General features: G+C 36.9%; 2 protein-coding genes across 2 annotated transcripts; both read left to right on the top strand.

Annotated features, from left to right (window-relative positions):
- The first annotated feature begins 603 nt into the window (after positions 1-603).
- LOC127793378 (protein NRT1/ PTR FAMILY 7.1-like) lies at positions 604-3,286 on the top strand. The gene is made up of 5 exons (XM_052324161.1): positions 604-714; positions 969-1,116; positions 1,241-1,458; positions 1,559-2,118; positions 2,261-3,286. Exons 1-5 carry the CDS (start codon positions 604-606, stop codon positions 3,123-3,125), a joined length of 1,902 nt encoding a protein of 633 aa, XP_052180121.1. The 3' UTR covers positions 3,126-3,286.
- Positions 3,287-11,444: 8,158 nt separating this feature from the next.
- On the top strand, positions 11,445-12,816 carry LOC127803449 (probable CCR4-associated factor 1 homolog 7). The gene is made up of 2 exons (XM_052339677.1): positions 11,445-11,620; positions 11,734-12,816. The coding sequence occupies exon 2, from the start codon at positions 11,764-11,766 to the stop codon at positions 12,586-12,588; it is 825 nt and encodes a 274-aa protein (XP_052195637.1). The 5' UTR covers positions 11,445-11,620; positions 11,734-11,763; the 3' UTR covers positions 12,589-12,816.
- The last annotated feature ends 5,637 nt before the right edge of the window (positions 12,817-18,453 follow it).

Genomic DNA, 18,453 nt, shown 5'->3' with positions numbered 1-18,453 from the left:
CTCCCTCGCCATAAATGACACAGGGGTCTCCCGCCGGAATTTCTCTTTTTCCGGCGACACGAGAGGGGGTTTTAGTTTTGCCGCTTGGCGTTACCGATAGTAGATCCTCGCCTTCACCGGAAATTATCAGAAAAGGTTGCTAAATTTGGTACAACGATGTACAATATTCACTTGTTTATAGAAACCTTGGTAATTGATTGGCCATGGAGTCTCTGTTATCTTGATTGGAGAATGCCGCATTCGAAGCTGAGAACATTCGGTTCTTCTGCTTGATGCACGTTGGCATACATTTTAGGCTCGTTTCCGAACAATTTAGGTTCAAAGTTTTTGAGTAGAGATCTTATCAATAAGTGATGGCATTATTTGAGTAGAGATCTTATCACAATAGGTTCAGGGTTCAAGTGACTACTTGACATTCTGCACTTGAACTGGACAATGTATGGTTCTTATGTAAAAGTTTCATTTAGAACAATCTATTGAAACATTAACTGTATAATATGGAATGAATCACTAGCATTAGGTGATGATAGATACAAATTAGAATTGTTAACAAGGACTTGTTTTCGGTTTTTGTCTGCCCTTATTCTTGTTGAAACTGATTAGATGGCTAATATGAAGAACCTTGTTTGTTATGGTAAGGTTCTGTGGAGGATACCTTCAATGGCTACAAGGATTGCTATGGAGGACGCCTGCAATCTCAGCAGGGAGATTACGGTAAAGGTTGATAATCCAATACATACAACTTGGATTTGGTTAATCATTTTTTCCTTAATTATTTATAGGCTTTTCCATCCCCCAATCATCTATCTGTACATACGTTACACCTATATTAATGTATGAATATGGTCGACTAGATAAGTGACTCAAAACTTGATTTGTTTTTGTTCCTTTAATTGAAAAAGATACAATTTGCTAAAGCCACATGAGGATTATTTGATAAATTTGTTACCTGGTGCCCTTTCAAACAGGTTACAGAAGAATATGATGGCTCTGGAGATTCAGGAGCCATGAAGAGAAACATAAATGAGAACGGAGAAAATATGAGTTGGCTCTTTGGTGAAGATTGCATCTCTAGAAAGAGCTCAGGTGGATGGAGAGCAGCAAGTCTCCTGCTTGGTACTTGACAAATACCTTTTCAAGAAAATCTACATTTTGCATTACTTATCCATGATAGGAAACTATTCTCTATCTTAAATTCTTTCACTTATTCACGTGGCCTTCACCATGCTCTATGATGCAGCTAATCAAGGGCTTGCAACATTGGCTTTCTTTGGTGTCGGTGTGAACTTAGTCTTGTTCTTAACAAGAGTCCTTGGTCAAGACAATGCCACTGAAGCTAATAGCGTCAGCAACTGGACAGGAACAGTTTACATGTGTTCATTGGTTGGAGCATTTCTCAGTGATTCATATTGGGGCCGCTACTTAACCTGTGGGGTCTTTCAGCTAATTTTTTTAATGGTAACATAATAATCTTACTTCTTGTGCTTCCGATATTGTTACTCTGGAGTTGCTTATATTCTTTAACTTTCCAAATAATATCTCTATGTCTATAATGCAGGGCTTGCTGTTGTTATCATTCTCATCTTGGCATTATCTGATCCATCCAAAGGGTTGTGGTGATAAGGAACAGCTATGCGTGCCCACTTCTTCAGTTGGGATTGCTTTATTTTACATATCCATTTACTCTGTGGCCTTTGGATACGGTGGACACCAACCTACATTAGCCACCTTAGGAGCTGACCAGTTTGATGACACTGACGAGAAGCAGAATAATTCAAGAGGGGTTTTCTTCAGCTATTTTTACTTTGCACTGAACGTGGGATCTCTTTTTTCTGACACCATTCTGGCATACCAAGAGGATTCTGGTAAATGGACTATTGGGTTTGTGGTATCCTCTTGCTCTGCGGTGCTTGCCCTAGTGTTATTTTTGATGGGCACACCTACGTATCAGTATGTCAAACCATGTGGTAATCCATGGATGCGCATAGCTCAGGTATTCATTGCTGCAGCCAGGAAATGGGATGTCATTGAAGCGGATGAGGATGACTTATATGAAGGAGAAGGACTAGAATCCGTGATTAAAGGGAGTCGGAAGATTCTCCACAGTGACAACTTTAGGTAGACAAGTATTTCATTTGCTTTTGAAATCCATTGATTAATATTATCGTCGTCATTTTTTGACTATTCATTAAAATAGTGGGTTAATGTCAATATCTGATTGAACATTTGTCCTTCATTGCATTTTGGAATTGATGATCAGGTTACTGGATAAGGCAGCAACAATGAGTGAGGAAGATTTACATGGCCCGAGGGATCCCTGGAGGCTTTGTACTGTGACTCAAGTCGAGGAAGCCAAGTGCATTCTAAAAATGCTACCCATTTGGCTATGCACCATTATTTACTCTGTTGTCTTCACACAAATGTCCTCCCTCTTTGTGGAGCAAGGAGCTATGATGAATCCAAACATTGGAAACTTCGAAATACCAGCAGCTAGCATGTCTGTGTTTGACATCTGCAGTGTCCTTGCTTTCACTTACATTTATTGCCACGTTCTTGTGCCATTGGCTGGACGGATTAGCAGAAATCCCAAGGGTCTAACAGAGCTTCAAAGGATGGGCACCGGGCTCATAATTGGAATGCTAGCCATTGTTGCAGCTGGCATCACAGAGATTGAACGGCTCAAAAGAGTGATCCCCAACCAACCTACAAGGTCCCTAAGCATATTTTGGCAAGTCCCACAATATGTTCTTGTCGGCGCCTCAGAGGTTTTCATGTATGTTGGCCAGCTGGAGTTCTTCAATGCACAAGCACCGGATGGAATGAAAAGCTTCGGAAGCTCATTATGCATGGCTTCCATGTCTCTTGGCAATTATGCCAGCAGCTTTATTGTTATGATGGTGAAGAAATTCACTGCTAGAGGAAGCAGCCCTGGTTGGATCCCGGATGACCTAAACACCGGGCACATCGACAGATTTTACTTCCTTATTGCGGGCTTAGTGGCTGTTAATTTTGTGGTCTATGTATTTTGTGCTAAACGATACAAGTGCATCAACGCCAAGGAGGGAGAAGAAAGATCAAAAGTCCATGCTGAGGGTGAAGCAGAGGAAGATGAGCTTGCAAATTAGGTATAACAAACATGCATGTCTGTTTGAAACTTTTACTTTATCTTCCTCCTTTTTAGTTTAAATTCTACACAGCTGTTGGTGTAAGTGCTATTGTAGGAATTTTTTAAAACTACTACTATTAAAAAAATTGTACCTAAACTCAGCCGGGACCTATATACAAAATCAAGAGCCCATTGTCTCAGGGTCCATGATTATGCCAATTTAGGGGGTCCATAAATTTGAAAAAAAATTTATTATTTTGTCCCTATGTTGAAAATGATCATTTTGCCTCCATATAAATCTTCCCCCCACCAAAAAATCTGCAGAACTCAGCAATCTCTCTCGCAAACTCTCTCTCTCTCCTTTCTTTCACTCTCTCAAGGACAACAATTCTCTAAATCATTGATTTTTTGAAATCTAATTGTCTGATATTAAATCCGATCGTATTTTTAATGTGAAAGTAATCTCGATCTACAAGAAAGTAAGTCTTTTAGTTTTATCAGTAATTATTTTCAACATAAATGTATGATATATACGTATATACACATGATTTGGATTAAGCCGAAAGTTTAACCTTTAGTAGTTTTTAATTGATCAGTTAGAAAATTTTTGATTTATTTTGATATGGTATGAATATTTTTTATATTTTATTATAAAAAATAAAATTTGAATGTGCACTATGATTTGAGGGGCTATTTTTATATTTCGACTCAAGGGCTCAAAATCTTAGATAACCTAAACTATTTGTGAAGATACTCGTGTATGCCCCCAGCGTTTATGAACATACTACTCTAGGCTTTTAAGAAGCACTGTTGAATCAGCGTTTCTCTTGTCTTCCAAAATTTTTCTGCAATTGGAAGTTGCAGGATACATATACATGGTGTTTGAAGATGACGGGCTTCTGTTGCTAGGAAATAAAGGAGGGAGTGTTAAAGTGTAATTGAGTGATGATGATGAAGGGCTTCTGTTGTATGGAGGGAGTGTTGAAGTGTAACTGAGTGATGCTGAGTTTGTCTTTGTTTATTTTAATGTTATATTTTTTTTTTTTTGTCTTGTCTATGATGAACGTGGGGAATATAAGATCCAGCTCTGTGCTTGCTGTTCTGCAAGCAGGGAGAAGAACACCCAAAAAAGAGAGTTAAAGAAAATCTTAACATCATATAATTATATTCAAGTGACTTTCAAATACGAGTTAGAATCTAAATAAAAAAAATGGGGGGAAATTTCACTGTAAATGTGTTTCTCATGAAAATAATGATAAATCGTATAATAATATTATTACAAGACTAATTTGAAAATTGTAATAACTGAAGCATATTGACATTTCAAGTTTAGATAATTTGGCGTATTTTGGAATTTTGTTTTATTTAAATATTTATCATTTTGTTAATTACATTTGATAAACTAGCTTAATTTTCATCAGTGACATGTTACAAAGACAGAGCTTATATTATAAAAAACAGAGCAAGTTAAAACTGATATTAAGAGCAAGAGGAGGAAAACAATGAACTGCTACATTAATTCTTTAATCAATAGCCTTCATGTAGGCAAAATACACAAAGCACTAAATCAGCCACTACATAAACAAACGTGCAAAAAGAGACTTCCCTACAGTTAGGGACACGTAGACCCATAAAATCACTAAAAACAGAAAATCCTGTTGACTAAGAAAACAAACAATTCGAATAACTTAAATAAATTAATTAATACTTCCAACATGACCTTCATCACTCCCGACTTTAACAAGGGCAAACCAGCGTCGTGGGCCAACTTGGAACGACCACAGCTGCATTATCATACCTGCTTGCAAATCGTTATCTCTGACGACATCCTTCCAGCCAGAAACCAGATTGTATGTTGAATTGACTGTGCCAGAGTTTTTCTTCATGTCCCACTTCTTTAGGCTCATTTCACGTACATGTCCCGATGGCTCGATTAGCTGCACCTTTATCTCTGGGACCTCGCTTCCATGGCGTGTGGCAAGAGTAGCCGTCTCTTCAGGACTCAGAAATTCAGGGTTGACTTTGGATAAAGGCAGGGACAAGCGGCATTGGACAGGGTTAACATCAGTGGAGTAGAGAGCCTTCTGAATCACTAGAACAGGATCAGTCCCCTGTAGCGCGATGATCCTCTCCCTGAGCTCTGCAGGCAAGTCTGGTGGCGGGTGTGGCAGCTGGACTACATTGTTCTCCAAAGTATTCTTCTTCTTGATCACCCTCTTTTTTGAGCTTGTGCTTGCCTTGCATAGATCTTCTTGATCGCTATACTCAAAATCAATTGGCCTTTTCATACCATAAGCCCTTTCAACTTTCTTCACTGTCAAGCGTTCATCATCACTGATGGCCAAAGCAGTTTCTTGGTTGCAGCAGACTTTAGGCGGTGCTGGTGCTGTTGGTGGTGCTTCTGTTGCAGTTTCAAGCTTGATGACCCTCTTCTTTGCAGTAGTACTTGAATTTTCTTCCGGGTATTCAAAATCAATTGCCCTTTTCTTAAGACGGAGTTTAATCCTAGTTTTCTTGATCACTGTCTTCACGCATTCCTCCGGGATGGCCAAAGTTGTTTCTTGGTTGTGGCAGACTTGATCAGGTGGTGGTGGTGGTGGTGATTCGGTTAATGCAACAAGCCTTGTCCACTTCAAGGCAGTAATGAATCTCTGAGATTCGATCCTCTTATCAGTGCTGCTGCTAGTGCTAGGTCCCCATCGCCCTGTATCCTTTCCCTCATCGTTAGTGGTAGCCCTTTTCTTGGTAGTTCTCTTGGCAATCATTGTCGTGGTCGTGGCTCGTTCTTGATCTGTATCAATGGCCAAATTCTGTCGCTTGCGGCAGACATGGTCAAATAGTGTTGGTATCGTTGGCCTGATCGGGCGTGATAAGGATGCTTGGGTTTCAATCATGTTGAATGGTGGCCGTTGCAGTGTATCACTATCACTATCACTATGTACTGGCTTTTTCTGGTGATGATCTTTCATGGCAACAGTGAAGGTAACGACAGGTCTTCTATTATTGGATCCCCTCCTGCCCTTTGGTACCCTATTGTCGCTGGTGGTTGTAGCAGCCACAGGCGGCTCCATATTGATCATAGACTCTCCTGCGTCTTGGTGATCAGCGCTAGCATCCACGGGCGGCTCCATATTGATCATAGACTCTCCCGCGTCTTGGTGATCAGCGCTAGCATCCACGGGCTGCTCCATATTGATCATAGACTCTCCCGCGTCTTGGTGATCATCGCTAGCATCCAAGACCGCGGCCGTAGCCGCCTCCGCCTCTACCTGCAGGTCCGATAGCTCCGACATGGCGAGGTAATATAAATCGACGTCGTCAAATTTGGGGTTGGTGGCGCAGCTTTGGATGACCATCGTACGAGTCCCGGCACCAAGCCGAGAAAGAGCCGTAAGAGACTCCTCTGATACATTATCAAACCTCGACAATGCCGCAAGATCAGCGTCACTCAACTTGGAGGGCATCGGCATCGTCGCCGTCGCCGTCTTCTTCTTTGTCTTTGTCTTCGTCTTCGTCTTCTTCACGTTCAGGATTAATTGCAAAACAAGAACAAACAGAGCAACTGACAAGAAAATGAATATGAGAATTGATGATGGAATGTATATATAACAGGAGCAGCTAGAATTGCAATCATTTCAGGATTTGGAATTAATGCAAAATTCAAAAACCTGATATAATTAAGATGATATAAATTTACTGTAATATAACATTAAAAGAGTAATTTAACAAAGTGATTAAAATTTTTATTTCACTCATAGGAATAATGATAATTAATCCAAACTAGTGAACTAAGGTGGATAAAATATCCATTCAACTCTCAGTTGGGAAAATAATATATCATTTGACCTAGCGAACCTTAAAGATAGAAGTAAATATGAAAGTGAAAATTAACAAAAAGCAGGTGATCAGTTTTGCAATCTCAAATAATACAATATCTATCACTTAAAGATAATGATGATAAGACAGACAAGATCAATCACTTAAAGATAAAGACTAGAGAGTTGGTTCAAACTATAAGATAAATGTTTATCGATTACTATTGATAATAATTAAAAAAAAAGTTTTGCAAAATTTAAAGACTTCTAAAATAATTTCTTATTCTCAATGGATCTTTATTTAATATTTTTTAAAACAACTAAATTATAATATAATTTTATCTAACTTCACAAAATTAGCAATCAACTATTAATTATCTATACAGATCAAATCTAATTAAACCCATTAAAAACCAAAATTGAATAAATTGGACTCCCCCCCCAAAAAAAAAAAAAAAAAAAACAATCAAATAAAAAAAGAATAAACGGAACAAACCCATTTTATTAAAAATAATCCTACATTCTCTAATATTTTAAAAATATTAGAAAATGAATACTTGGTGTTCTGTTACCATTTGTCGTTTTGCTGGTTCAATAAAAGGTTTTTAAGTTTTAAGATCATATCATATGCTTTAATTGCTTCCCAAACAAAACCTAATTAATTAAGGTGCAGCATGCGTTTTTTTTTTTTAACTCGTTCTGACTTTTTAATTTTTAAAAAAATTAAAAATACATTTATTTTGTTATTTTCAAAAATTTATTTTTAAAAACAATAAAAAAATTTGTATAGGAAATCTAAATCAACATTGTTGTTTTGGGTATTTTCAGCCAAAACACGTTGAAACACCCCAAAAGTGGAAAAAACACAGCCCCCTCCATTCTCTCCAATCTCACAGATCTCTTGTTTCTCCTTTTCCCTCTCTTATTTTCATTCTCAAGCCTCGGTCGTCGACTGTACCCACCATCTTCGTCATTGCCACAAGCCGCCGTCAACCTCACCTGCCACAAGCATCATCGCTGTGAGCCGTCGTCGACCATCCTCCACCATTCGATCTTGCTGGTTTTGTTTCTTTTCTTATCTCTTCTCTTCATTTTCTTGTTGATTTTTGCGTATATTGATCGATTGACCCTTGGGTGTCGGGTGGTTACCTCTAATTGCCAAAAACCACTCGTCACGATAGTATGTGGCGATTGGTAGTGCGTATATAAGTGGGTGGGTCGAACGTTTAAGCTTTGATCTAAGGAGATTTGGCCGTTGGATCCTATTGATTTTTGGTTATGATGGTCAATGGGCCTTTGGGTGTTAGGTGGTTGTCTCTGATTATAGGAAACCACCAACTACGGTGGTGACTGGTAGTGTGTTTTTCATTTACGGCTGAAAATTAGAAAGTAGATTTACGAAAATTCAATTGTTAAATTTGGCTCTTTTTTGTGTATGTTAACCCCCTTAGCTTGTAATTTTTAATGGTAGGCTATGATCGTGTGAATCTCTGGCTATTAAATGTTGTTGATTTTTGATTATGTTAGTTGATAGGCCTTTGGGTGGTTGACTTTGATCGCTGGAAACCACTAGCACGGTAGCCAGTGGTGACTGACAGTGCATTTTTTACTTGTGGCTAAAAATTAAAAATTATACATACGAAAATTTAACCATTAAATTTGACTCATTTTTGTGTATGTTAACCTCCTTAGCTTAGAATTTCTAATGATAGGCACTGATCGTGTGAATCTTTGGTTGTTGAATCTTGTTAATTTTTGGTTATGTTGGTCAATGGACCTTTAGATGTCGGGTGGTTGCCTCTGATCGCCGTAAACCACCGGTCACGGTGGTTGGTGGCGAATTGGCTATTGGCAATGCATTTTTCATTTGTGATTGAAAATTAAAAATTAAATTTACGAAAATTCAATTATTAAATTTGACATATTTTTGTGTATGTTAACTCCTTTAACTTGGTGTTTCTAATAGTAGATCCTAATCGTATGAATCTTTGGCCAACGGTGGTTGTCGGTGATGGAGAAGATGCAGGGCACCAAAAAGAAGAAAAAGAAAGAAAAAAATGATGAAAATTTTATTATTAAATTTTAAAAATAAAATTATGTATTTATTTAAAATTTAAAAAATATAGTATATCTATATTATAATTATAATTAAAAATATAAGATAACATATAGTATATTATTAAGTGTATAATTTAATATAAATTATTGTTAAGATGTATATTAGTAATTTATTAATCAAATTTATTATTTTATTTTAATAGTAAAATTTTATTAAAAAGAGTTAATTTTATTATTTAATAATTAAATTTATTAAATAAAATATCATAAAATAAGTTTTTTTAAAATTTAAATTAAAAGAAATGCATTTTCTAGTTTTTTTATTTTAAGAAATAATTTTTTAGAATGATAAAAAATATATTTTTAAAAATATTAAAATAAACACTCAAAATATAAAATTAAAAATAAATTTAAAATTCAAAACTTAAAATTAAAACACAAAGACCCACCCTAGTGTTTCGATCACTTTGAATGGAGACTGCAGTGTTTGAAAGTCACTATCATTTTCACTCGCAGTTGTTTCGATCATTTTGAATGGAGACTGCAGTGTATGAAAGTCACTATCATTTTCACTCGCAGTTGGCTTCTGATGATGATCCTCCATGGTCACGCAACAAAGAGGTAACGACAGTTCCTTTGGTTCTACTGGATCGCCTGCCCTTCCATATATGCCCAGCAACTGTTGCTGCTCGACATAGCCGCCGCTGTAGGCTTCGTATTGATCATAAACCCTGCTCCTGCGGCGTCTGGCCTCCACAATCATCATTAAGGCTGCGAAGGGCCTGCTTACGGGACGGGACACAGGCTTGCAAGGCAAGACAGAACCGCAACGGCCAGCACACCCAACAGCATGGAGGAGGCTGGAGGAAAGCCATAAGCGCGCGGGAAGCCGAGTGGAATGCGTGGGAAGTCAGGACGCGAGGCAGCTGGTGCGGGCACTGTGTAGCAGGCGGGAGAGGCCGGAGGCACGCCCACGGGCAAATTCGACTGGCCGAGGCGCAGGCCGCACGCGCAGCATGGGCGCCCGTGCAGAGGCATCCCCTCCGACACATGCTCTAACTGCCTCCGAAGGGACGTTAGAGACCTCCCTAACTTCTCCGACTGTCATGCCTGCGACCTCTAGAGAATTTCTATTTTTTTTTTTATAAATTTTTTATTGAAATGTTAGAGTGAGGAGAAAGGACTACTCAATCCACGAAGGGGGAGATTGTATATATATAACAGTAAGTATGAGGATTGAATTAAGTGTTTAGGTGACATATTAAGTGATTAGATTATGATAAATTAAAATTCGTATCAATAGATGGTAAGTTTAATTTCTCACTCTGTGTAGTGAGGCAAGGTCTTTAGCTCTTCTGCTAAAATCAAATATATGAATAATGGAGAATGTGCAAGAACAATAATTTCAAGAAAAAATTAAATTAATCTATATCAATTAATTTCAGCATGAAATTTCTTTGAATATTTTTATGAATTAACTCCGTTAAACTAAAATTGCTTTAAATAGTTTATATTAAAACTAACAAAATCTAAATCATAACTTTTAGATTGTTGTTTCACAAAATAGTCTAATTAATGATTCTAAACTATAATGTTCCCAATTCAAAATAAGAATTCTTAAATCCTAAAATTTTAAAGGTATCGATTGTCTGAGTAGACTGTTATATAACATAAAAAATTAATCCCACACTTCTCAACTTTTCTAAATATAATAATTTTCCAAATATGCATTACACTTGCTAGGTAAATGTAAAAACTAGTATTTTTTCATGGATAGCAAGCAAAAAGCAAGACAACCTAATTAAATTGTCACAATTTTTACGTTATTGATTCAAGGTGAATAAATGTTGTTTGAAAGCTCCTCCGTCACCCTTCATTAATCGTGTTTTGATAGATTAAAAAGAAAAGACAATTTATTCAATGTACCAAATATTATTATTTCTCTAAAAGGCAGATTTTATGCAGTAGTTATTCATAATTATTATAAATATTTCATAACTGAATTCCTTATCCTAAATCCAACCATGTTGTCGCTGTGGTTGCATTGAATATTGCATGTTAGTCTTAGTGACACGGTGATGACATCCGACGGTAGGAATACACTTCAATATAAATTTGAAATTAATTCGATTAAATAAAATAAATTGCCAAAATATTTAATTCTGACAGGTGTCTGTAATTTTAGACGTCACGGATTTTCTTAATTTTTTTTTTTTTTTTGGTTTTTCCTGAAGTAGATTTTCTTACATTTAACGTTAAAAATTAAAATTAGATTTCGATTTCTCCAAGGAGAGAGATACATCCATCTTACCAGGTCAATCCGGGCTGCTACCAAGGTTGACTGGTACGGCGGCGTTTCGGTATTGCTGGGACGAAAACGAAGTCGTCTCTTTCATCGCTGGCCCATCTTCTGTTTATATATGAAGCCCTTGCCTATCATCTTCTTTACTTCCTCGTTCTATATCTTCCCCTTCTCTCTCTCTTTCTCTCTCCTCTCTCTCTCTCTCTCTCTCTCTCTCTCTATCTTCTTCTACGCCGCCAGGCTTCCGAAGTTGACCTGGATATCGTCTCAAAACTGTTCAACGCCGAGTTCACGAGTTCAAGATCTGGTCATTTCACCTCTCAATTTCACTGATTCAAGGTCAGATCTCGTTCACTTGCACTGATTTCAGATCTTGTTTTTAGTTTGAAGCAGTTGAGCAAAGATCGTTTGATTATCTAGGAGGCGAGTTTGATTTGTTTCACTGACCGCAGATCTGGCTTGTGCTTCAAAGTTGATTCCGAATGATGTCGGTGTCGCTGAAAGACGATTCCATCGAGATTCGAGAAGTATGGAACCACAATCTTGAACAAGAGTTCGCTTTGATCCGTGAAATCGTGGATCAGTTTCCCTATATTGCGATGGATACCGAGTTTCCAGGTGTTGTTCTTCGACCGGTGGGGGCCTTCAAGAACATAAACGAATATAACTATCAGACGTTGAAGGACAATGTTGATATGTTGAAGTTAATTCAGTTGGGACTCACTTTTTCTGATGAAAATGGAAATTTACCCACTTGCGGGAGTGATAAGTACTGCATTTGGCAGTTCAATTTTCGCGAATTTAATGTCAGTGAAGATATTTTCGCCAACGATTCCATCGAGCTGTTGAAGCAAAGTGGCATTGATTTTAAGAAGAACAACGAGATGGGAATTGATGCCAATCGGTTTGGGGAGCTTTTGATGTCTTCGGGGGTTGTTTTGAACAATGATGTGCAATGGGTGACTTTTCACAGTGGGTACGATTTTGGATATTTGCTTAAGGTGTTGACTTGCAGGACTTTGCCCGACTCGCAGACGGAGTTCTTTGATCTGATCAAGGTGTATTTCCCAATGATGTATGATATCAAACACTTGATGAAGTTCTGCAATAACCTCCATGGTGGCTTGAACAAGCTAGCCGAGCTTTTGGAAGTTGAGAGGGTTGGTATTTGTCACCAAGCTGGATCAGATAGTTTACTTACTTCTTGTGCCTTCAAGAAGTTGAAAGACAATTTCTTTAATGGCTCCACAGAGAAATATGCAGGCGTGCTTTATGGTCTTGGCGCAGATGGATCTGAAAATAAATGATTTGACATGACCGATTGCCCGTTTGACCAATTAGGCATGTAACTCCCATTTCCACATGTATACAGTTGGTGAAAATGTTGTTGTTTCTTCATTTTCTTCGAATGCTCTTTCTGTTTTATGATTTTCCGTGTAACTCAACCCTTGGTGGTCCAAGGGGTCTTTATAGCTCAAGCGCTGTAAATTAGTACAGTTTAGTGTTTTAATAACAATCTTAACATTTTACCAACTTCTAGTTTGTGTTTCTTTTCTTATGATCTTCATGTGCTACAGTATTTAATTGTAGGAAATGTCATGATCATTGGTTCAAATTTTTTTGCATAAATGTCCAGATGAATTATCTAAGTAGCAAGATCTTATATCGTGCTGAATCTATCCTTCTTTTAGAGGATGACTATCTTAGATTCTGTGGCTGATTGGGCACTGTCACTTGCTTACTCTTGTGAGTCCTAAGGATGATTCTATTTAAAACTTGGCGAATGTCATGGTGGGATAGCATGGGAAGTGATATTTGCAGTTGCCAGTTGTTGCAAAGCAACTTGTTTGCTTTTTGCAGAACAATTTGTTTTCAATATTCACAATAATCTCCCAAACAGATGAAGCTAGATTTGTGCTTCTGTTTTGTAAGTTATTTGTTGTATTCCTGAATTGGAAGCATTAGGGTATAAGAAAGATATTTACAGTTGGCTATTGTTTCAATTTTTGTTTTCCCCATTATGCTGAACTATTTGTTTCCGTCATGCAGAGCAATCGCCAAAAGGATGAAAGCTCATTCTGTGCTTCTGTTTCGTAAGTTATTTGTCGTATTCCTGACTTGGAAATTGAGGGGGGGAGGGTGTGAAAATGACATGATATTTGCAGTTGGCAGTTGTTCCAAAATGTTTGTTTCCAATGTAGCGTACTATTAGTTCCCGTTATGCAGAACAATCGCCAAAGAGATGAGGCTATTTGTGTGCTTCTGTTTTGTAAGTTATTTGTCGTCTTCCTGACTTTTATTCTTTTCACTTTTTAATAAAGCAATATTTAAAGGATATTTGTTGTTTTTATAAATTTTATTGTTTTCTTTGTTTGTGATAAATTAATTAAGGTTATTTGTCGTCTTTGTGGCTTTGGGTCTTCAATATCTATAATTAATCAATATTTGATGTTATTTATCATCTCCTTATTTTTTCTTTTTAGTATAATACTTGTAACAAAGCATTTTTTAAGATAATTTAATGTCTTCCTGGCTTTAAATTTTCAGTATTTGTAATAAAGATCATTTCTCTCTCACACATACAACAATTTATTATTTCCTCATTTAGCAAATGTATGCTAGAATTCCTTTGATTATTTTCTTTGACTGTCAACATGATTAGTATTAATGTTGTCATTCTTGTTGCTGGGATACATGAATGGATTGGTTTGATGAATTTCTTACTTTGGATTTGTGGTCTATAAAGCTTTTTTCCGTGTGAATTCTACTGAGTCAACTGCTTATCATTTGTGTAACTGTTTTCTATTATGAGTTTTGACTTTTGGAATGGAACTTCAGAGTTTAATCGCATATGGTTAGTAGAAAGAGATTATTCTTCAAGCTTTGTTTGATCAAGATAAAGTTTCTTCTTGTCTCAATGCTTTGATTGAAATGCCTTCAGTTATTGCTGATTTAAGTCTGGATAAAATTTTGTTTTCTGGATTGCATTCACAGAGGTTCCTTTATTTTAGTCATCTTCACAATGCTTAATTTCCTGGGGTAGTTAATTGAAATTGCTTACGTATGTTGACAAGATATTTTTTGTGATTGAAAGGATTCTAGTTTCACTGGTTATCTCTTTTCCTCTATCCTTGGTTGATTGATTCATATCTAATGATTGAGGTAGAGCGTGGATGGTAATTGATGCAGCTGTCTAGAAGCTTCTAGGCTGATTTCTAAAATTTTCTGGAGATATTCTTTATTGTCTATTTGTCTTCTGGAGTGTTCGTTGGACTTTCCAAGCATTGTGGAGTTGTTTTGTATTTAAGTCTGTCTGTGGAAATCTAAGATGTTGGTCAATTTTCAGCTTCAGATCTGTGTAGTTAGCTTTGGAATTAGCTTGCATTTATGAGGAGAGATATCTATGTTAGTCAGTTTTGGAACTGTTATGGATTTATTTTTGATTCTTATCTAATGATTGAGGTAGAGCTATGATTGTAATTGATGAAGCAGTCTAGAAGCTTCTAGTTGAAAGTTGGTCGGACTTTCCAAGCATTACGGAGTTTGTTTTATAATGAAGTCTGTCTTTGGACACCTAAGGTGTGCTGGCTGATGTTCTGCCCCAGATATGTGTAGTTAGCTTCAGAACTAGTATGCATTTATGATTGATTCTTGTCTAATGATTCAGGCAGAGCAAAGATGGTAATTGGTGCAGCAGTCAAGAAGCTTCTAGTTTGATTTCCAAAATTTTCTAAAGATATTCTTTATTGCCTTTTGGAGTGTTGGTTGGAGTCTCCAAGCATTGCAGAGTTTTTTTTTTTGAATTTTGTTTTTTGGAAGTCTAAGGTGCTTGTCAATGTTTTGCTCTAGATCTGTGTAGTTAGCTTTAGCATACATTTAGGAGGGAAGGTATCTGTGTAGTCAGCTTTGGAACTTTATGCGTTATGATGAATTCTTATCTAGTGACTTTGTTTGAGCCAAGATGGTAACTGATGCAGCAATCTAGAAACTTGAGTAGTCTGATTTCTAAATTTTTTTTGAGATATTCTTTATTGCCTTTTGGAGTGGTTGTTGGAGTTTCTAAGAATCATGGAATTTGTTTTGTAATTAAGTCTAGTCTTTGGAAGTCTAAGGTGCTTGTCAATGTTATGCTCCAGATATGTGTATTGAGCTTTATACATTCATTTATGAGAGAATGTATCTTTGTAGTCAGCTTTTGAACTAGTATGCATTTACGAGGGAGGGTTGACAAGCCGACCTAGAGTCTAGAAGAACTAATGTACTGTAACTTTTGAAGCCAAATACGTCAGTGATTTAACTCAAGAGTCAAAGCTTATTCAAACTTTAAAGAGGGTTATCACTTCTCTAGTCCAATCACTGCTTCAATTCCTTTCATTATTCTTTCTCAAATTGTACCTTCAGCTACATTAGGTGGTATCAAAGCAGGTTGGTTAGTGCTTCTGCACGTGTGATGACTGTTAAAGCAAGAGGATGCCAACCAGGGGCTGCACCAATAAATACTCCAGCTAATACCTTTGATAGCCCATTCCATATGTGTGCTCCTTGTTGTGAGCCACCAATTTGGGAAAATAGAAGATGGGAGGCTAATATGAAGGTTGAGATTCCGGAATTCAGTGGTGGTCTGCAAGCTAAAGAATTTGTTGATTGGTTGAACACCATGGAGAGTATATTTCAACAGAAGGAAGATCCTGAAAACAAGGAGGCGAAATTGGTGGCTATCAGGTTGAAAGACAAAACTTTACTCCAAAGTGGTTTTCTGTATACTACAAAGAAATTGGTGGCTATCAGGTTTTCTCTTGCTCTATAACTTGACTGTGACTCAAATTTATTGGACACTTCTGGAGGACTTTTTGGAAAAAATGGGACTGAAGTACGCTTTCGTAGAGCTTGCCACCCTGAGACAAATGTCAAAACAAAAATGGTTAACTGAACCTTACGAAATTTGCTATGATACTTGGCTGGGGATAAACCTAAATAGTGTGATTGGGTACAACCCTATGCTGAGTTTGAATATAATAATTTCAAGAATTGCACTACACTACTGAGTCCATTTGAGGTTGTTAATGGTTAGAATCCTAACAGCATTTTTTATTTGGCACCCTATTCCTAACTTGAAGAAGAATAGTGTAAGGGCTGAGGAAATGGTCAGAGGGATCGAAGGCATACATGTGCAGGTGCGGAAACAAAATGGAACTCAATAACGCCAAGTATAAAAAGCTAGAGCAGATTGCATCACCTAACGGTTACCTTCAGAGAGGAGATCAAGTGTGGGTTGTCTTAATAAAAGATCAACTTCCGACTGGAGCAAACTATAAACTGCATGATCTGATGGTTGGTCCTTGTAAAGTTCCAAAGAATAATCAACAATAATGCATATCAGTTACAACTGTCCAGCCATATTAAAGCTCTGATGTTTTCAATGTTGAGCATCTTATTCCATTCAAGGGTCTTAATCTCGATGACTCCAACTTGATGGTGACTTTTGCTCAATCTGGGGAAATGATGCAACAGTCAATAAGCTTCTAGACTGATTTTTTTAATATTCTGGAGATATTCTTTTTTGGCTTTCAGAGTCTTGGTTGGGGCTTCCAAACATTGTGGACTTTATTTTGTAATTAAGTCTGTCCTTGGAAGTCTATGATTCTCGTCAATATTCTGCTCCAGATTGTGTAGTTATCTTTGGAATTACTATGCATTTATGAGGAAATGTTTTTGTGTAGTCAGTTTTGATACTAGTATGCATGTGTGAGGGAAGGTTGACTAGTAGACTTAAATCATACAAACTAATGTACTGCAACTTTTTAAGCAGAATTTAACTCTGATTCAAAACTTATTCCACCTTTTGGAGGGTTATCTAGAGTATTACATCTCTTCTCCAGTTACTCTTTCAATTCCTTTCATTATTCTTTCTGAGACTGTAGCTTCAGCTACACCAGTGATACAGAGGCAGATATCAAGGACAATAACTTTCCAACATGAGATGCGAGGGCTGATTGCTTTTGAATGGCTGTGAAGTCTCAAAAGGTGGAAGTCAGTCTTGTTTTGACATTTGCAAGTGACATACTTTGTTCAAAGCCTCATCTTTTATGATTTTTTCTTTGCTAAATTATTTTTTGATATTTAAAACCTCTCCACCCCACCCATCAATTTCAGTCAGTATTTTTTTTGCGAGTTAATTTGGTCAATATTTGGTTGTCATGTGGTTATTATATGTATATTATTAGAGCATATCATTCTTATAGAATGAGAATATTAAGAACAGAAATACTATTCATGATATGCTCCTGATGTGGTAGGATGGCGGTAGACTTGTATAGACTATGCTATTGGAATTTAAATTACTTCCAGAGCAACTTTCTTTTAACAATTTCATGCCCTCTAAATAATAGTCTATTTATGTTTTCAAATTAATCGTGTTAAAACACTTCCTAGGAGGATAAGGAACTTCCCTTCTTTTTTTTCTTCTTCTTATTCTGTGTAGCCCAAGCTGTCATTCTTCATTGAGTTTTAGTTCATTATATTTGAATCATTTTCCTATTCAAAAAACTTCTAAGAAAATAGATCTATATTGTGTCGTTTGATGCATCTATGAGGAGAGTCATTTTGAATGTGTATATTCCGTGTGTGAAGATTGCACCCCTCTTGGGAACTTCTAATGAAATACAGTTAGGAAACTTAGTATTAATTATCTGTTCATAACAGTTATCAAGAACTTCTTGTAACAAAATCTTTAATAGATGTGCGCATTTTTTTATACTGTATTTTGGGTTGTGGCAAATATGTTTATACGCATTACTTGCCAGGTGACACTATGATCATCAATTCACTAGAAGCTATGATATTAATCTTTCTGACATGTTGCACAAGTCAAACTACATTTAGAGGAAGTTGAGTTCAACTTACGAATCCTTTTTAATTGAAGGTGTACCTTTCCTTAGAAGAGAATAGGGTTAGGAATTAAGAATATTAAACTCTCCTAAGCAAGTCAAGTGGTGCTGGAGGCTTGCTTTAGAAAACAATTGTTTGTGAAGAACAGTAATTGCCCACAAGTTTTTGGGCGTTGTTGGTTGAATCGTTGCTGTTGTTGTAGTACTAGATCTTGTGTGTTGTTTTCCGAGCCTCTTTTGCTTAGTGAGGGTGAAGGACACAGCTGCGTGTAGATGTTTGTGATT

This window comes from Diospyros lotus, chromosome 1 (genome assembly GCF_014633365.1).
Source record: "Diospyros lotus cultivar Yz01 chromosome 1, ASM1463336v1, whole genome shotgun sequence".
In the NCBI taxonomy this organism is placed as follows: Eukaryota; Viridiplantae; Streptophyta; class Magnoliopsida; order Ericales; family Ebenaceae; genus Diospyros; species Diospyros lotus.
This window is presented reverse-complemented; position numbering and strand designations above follow the sequence as displayed.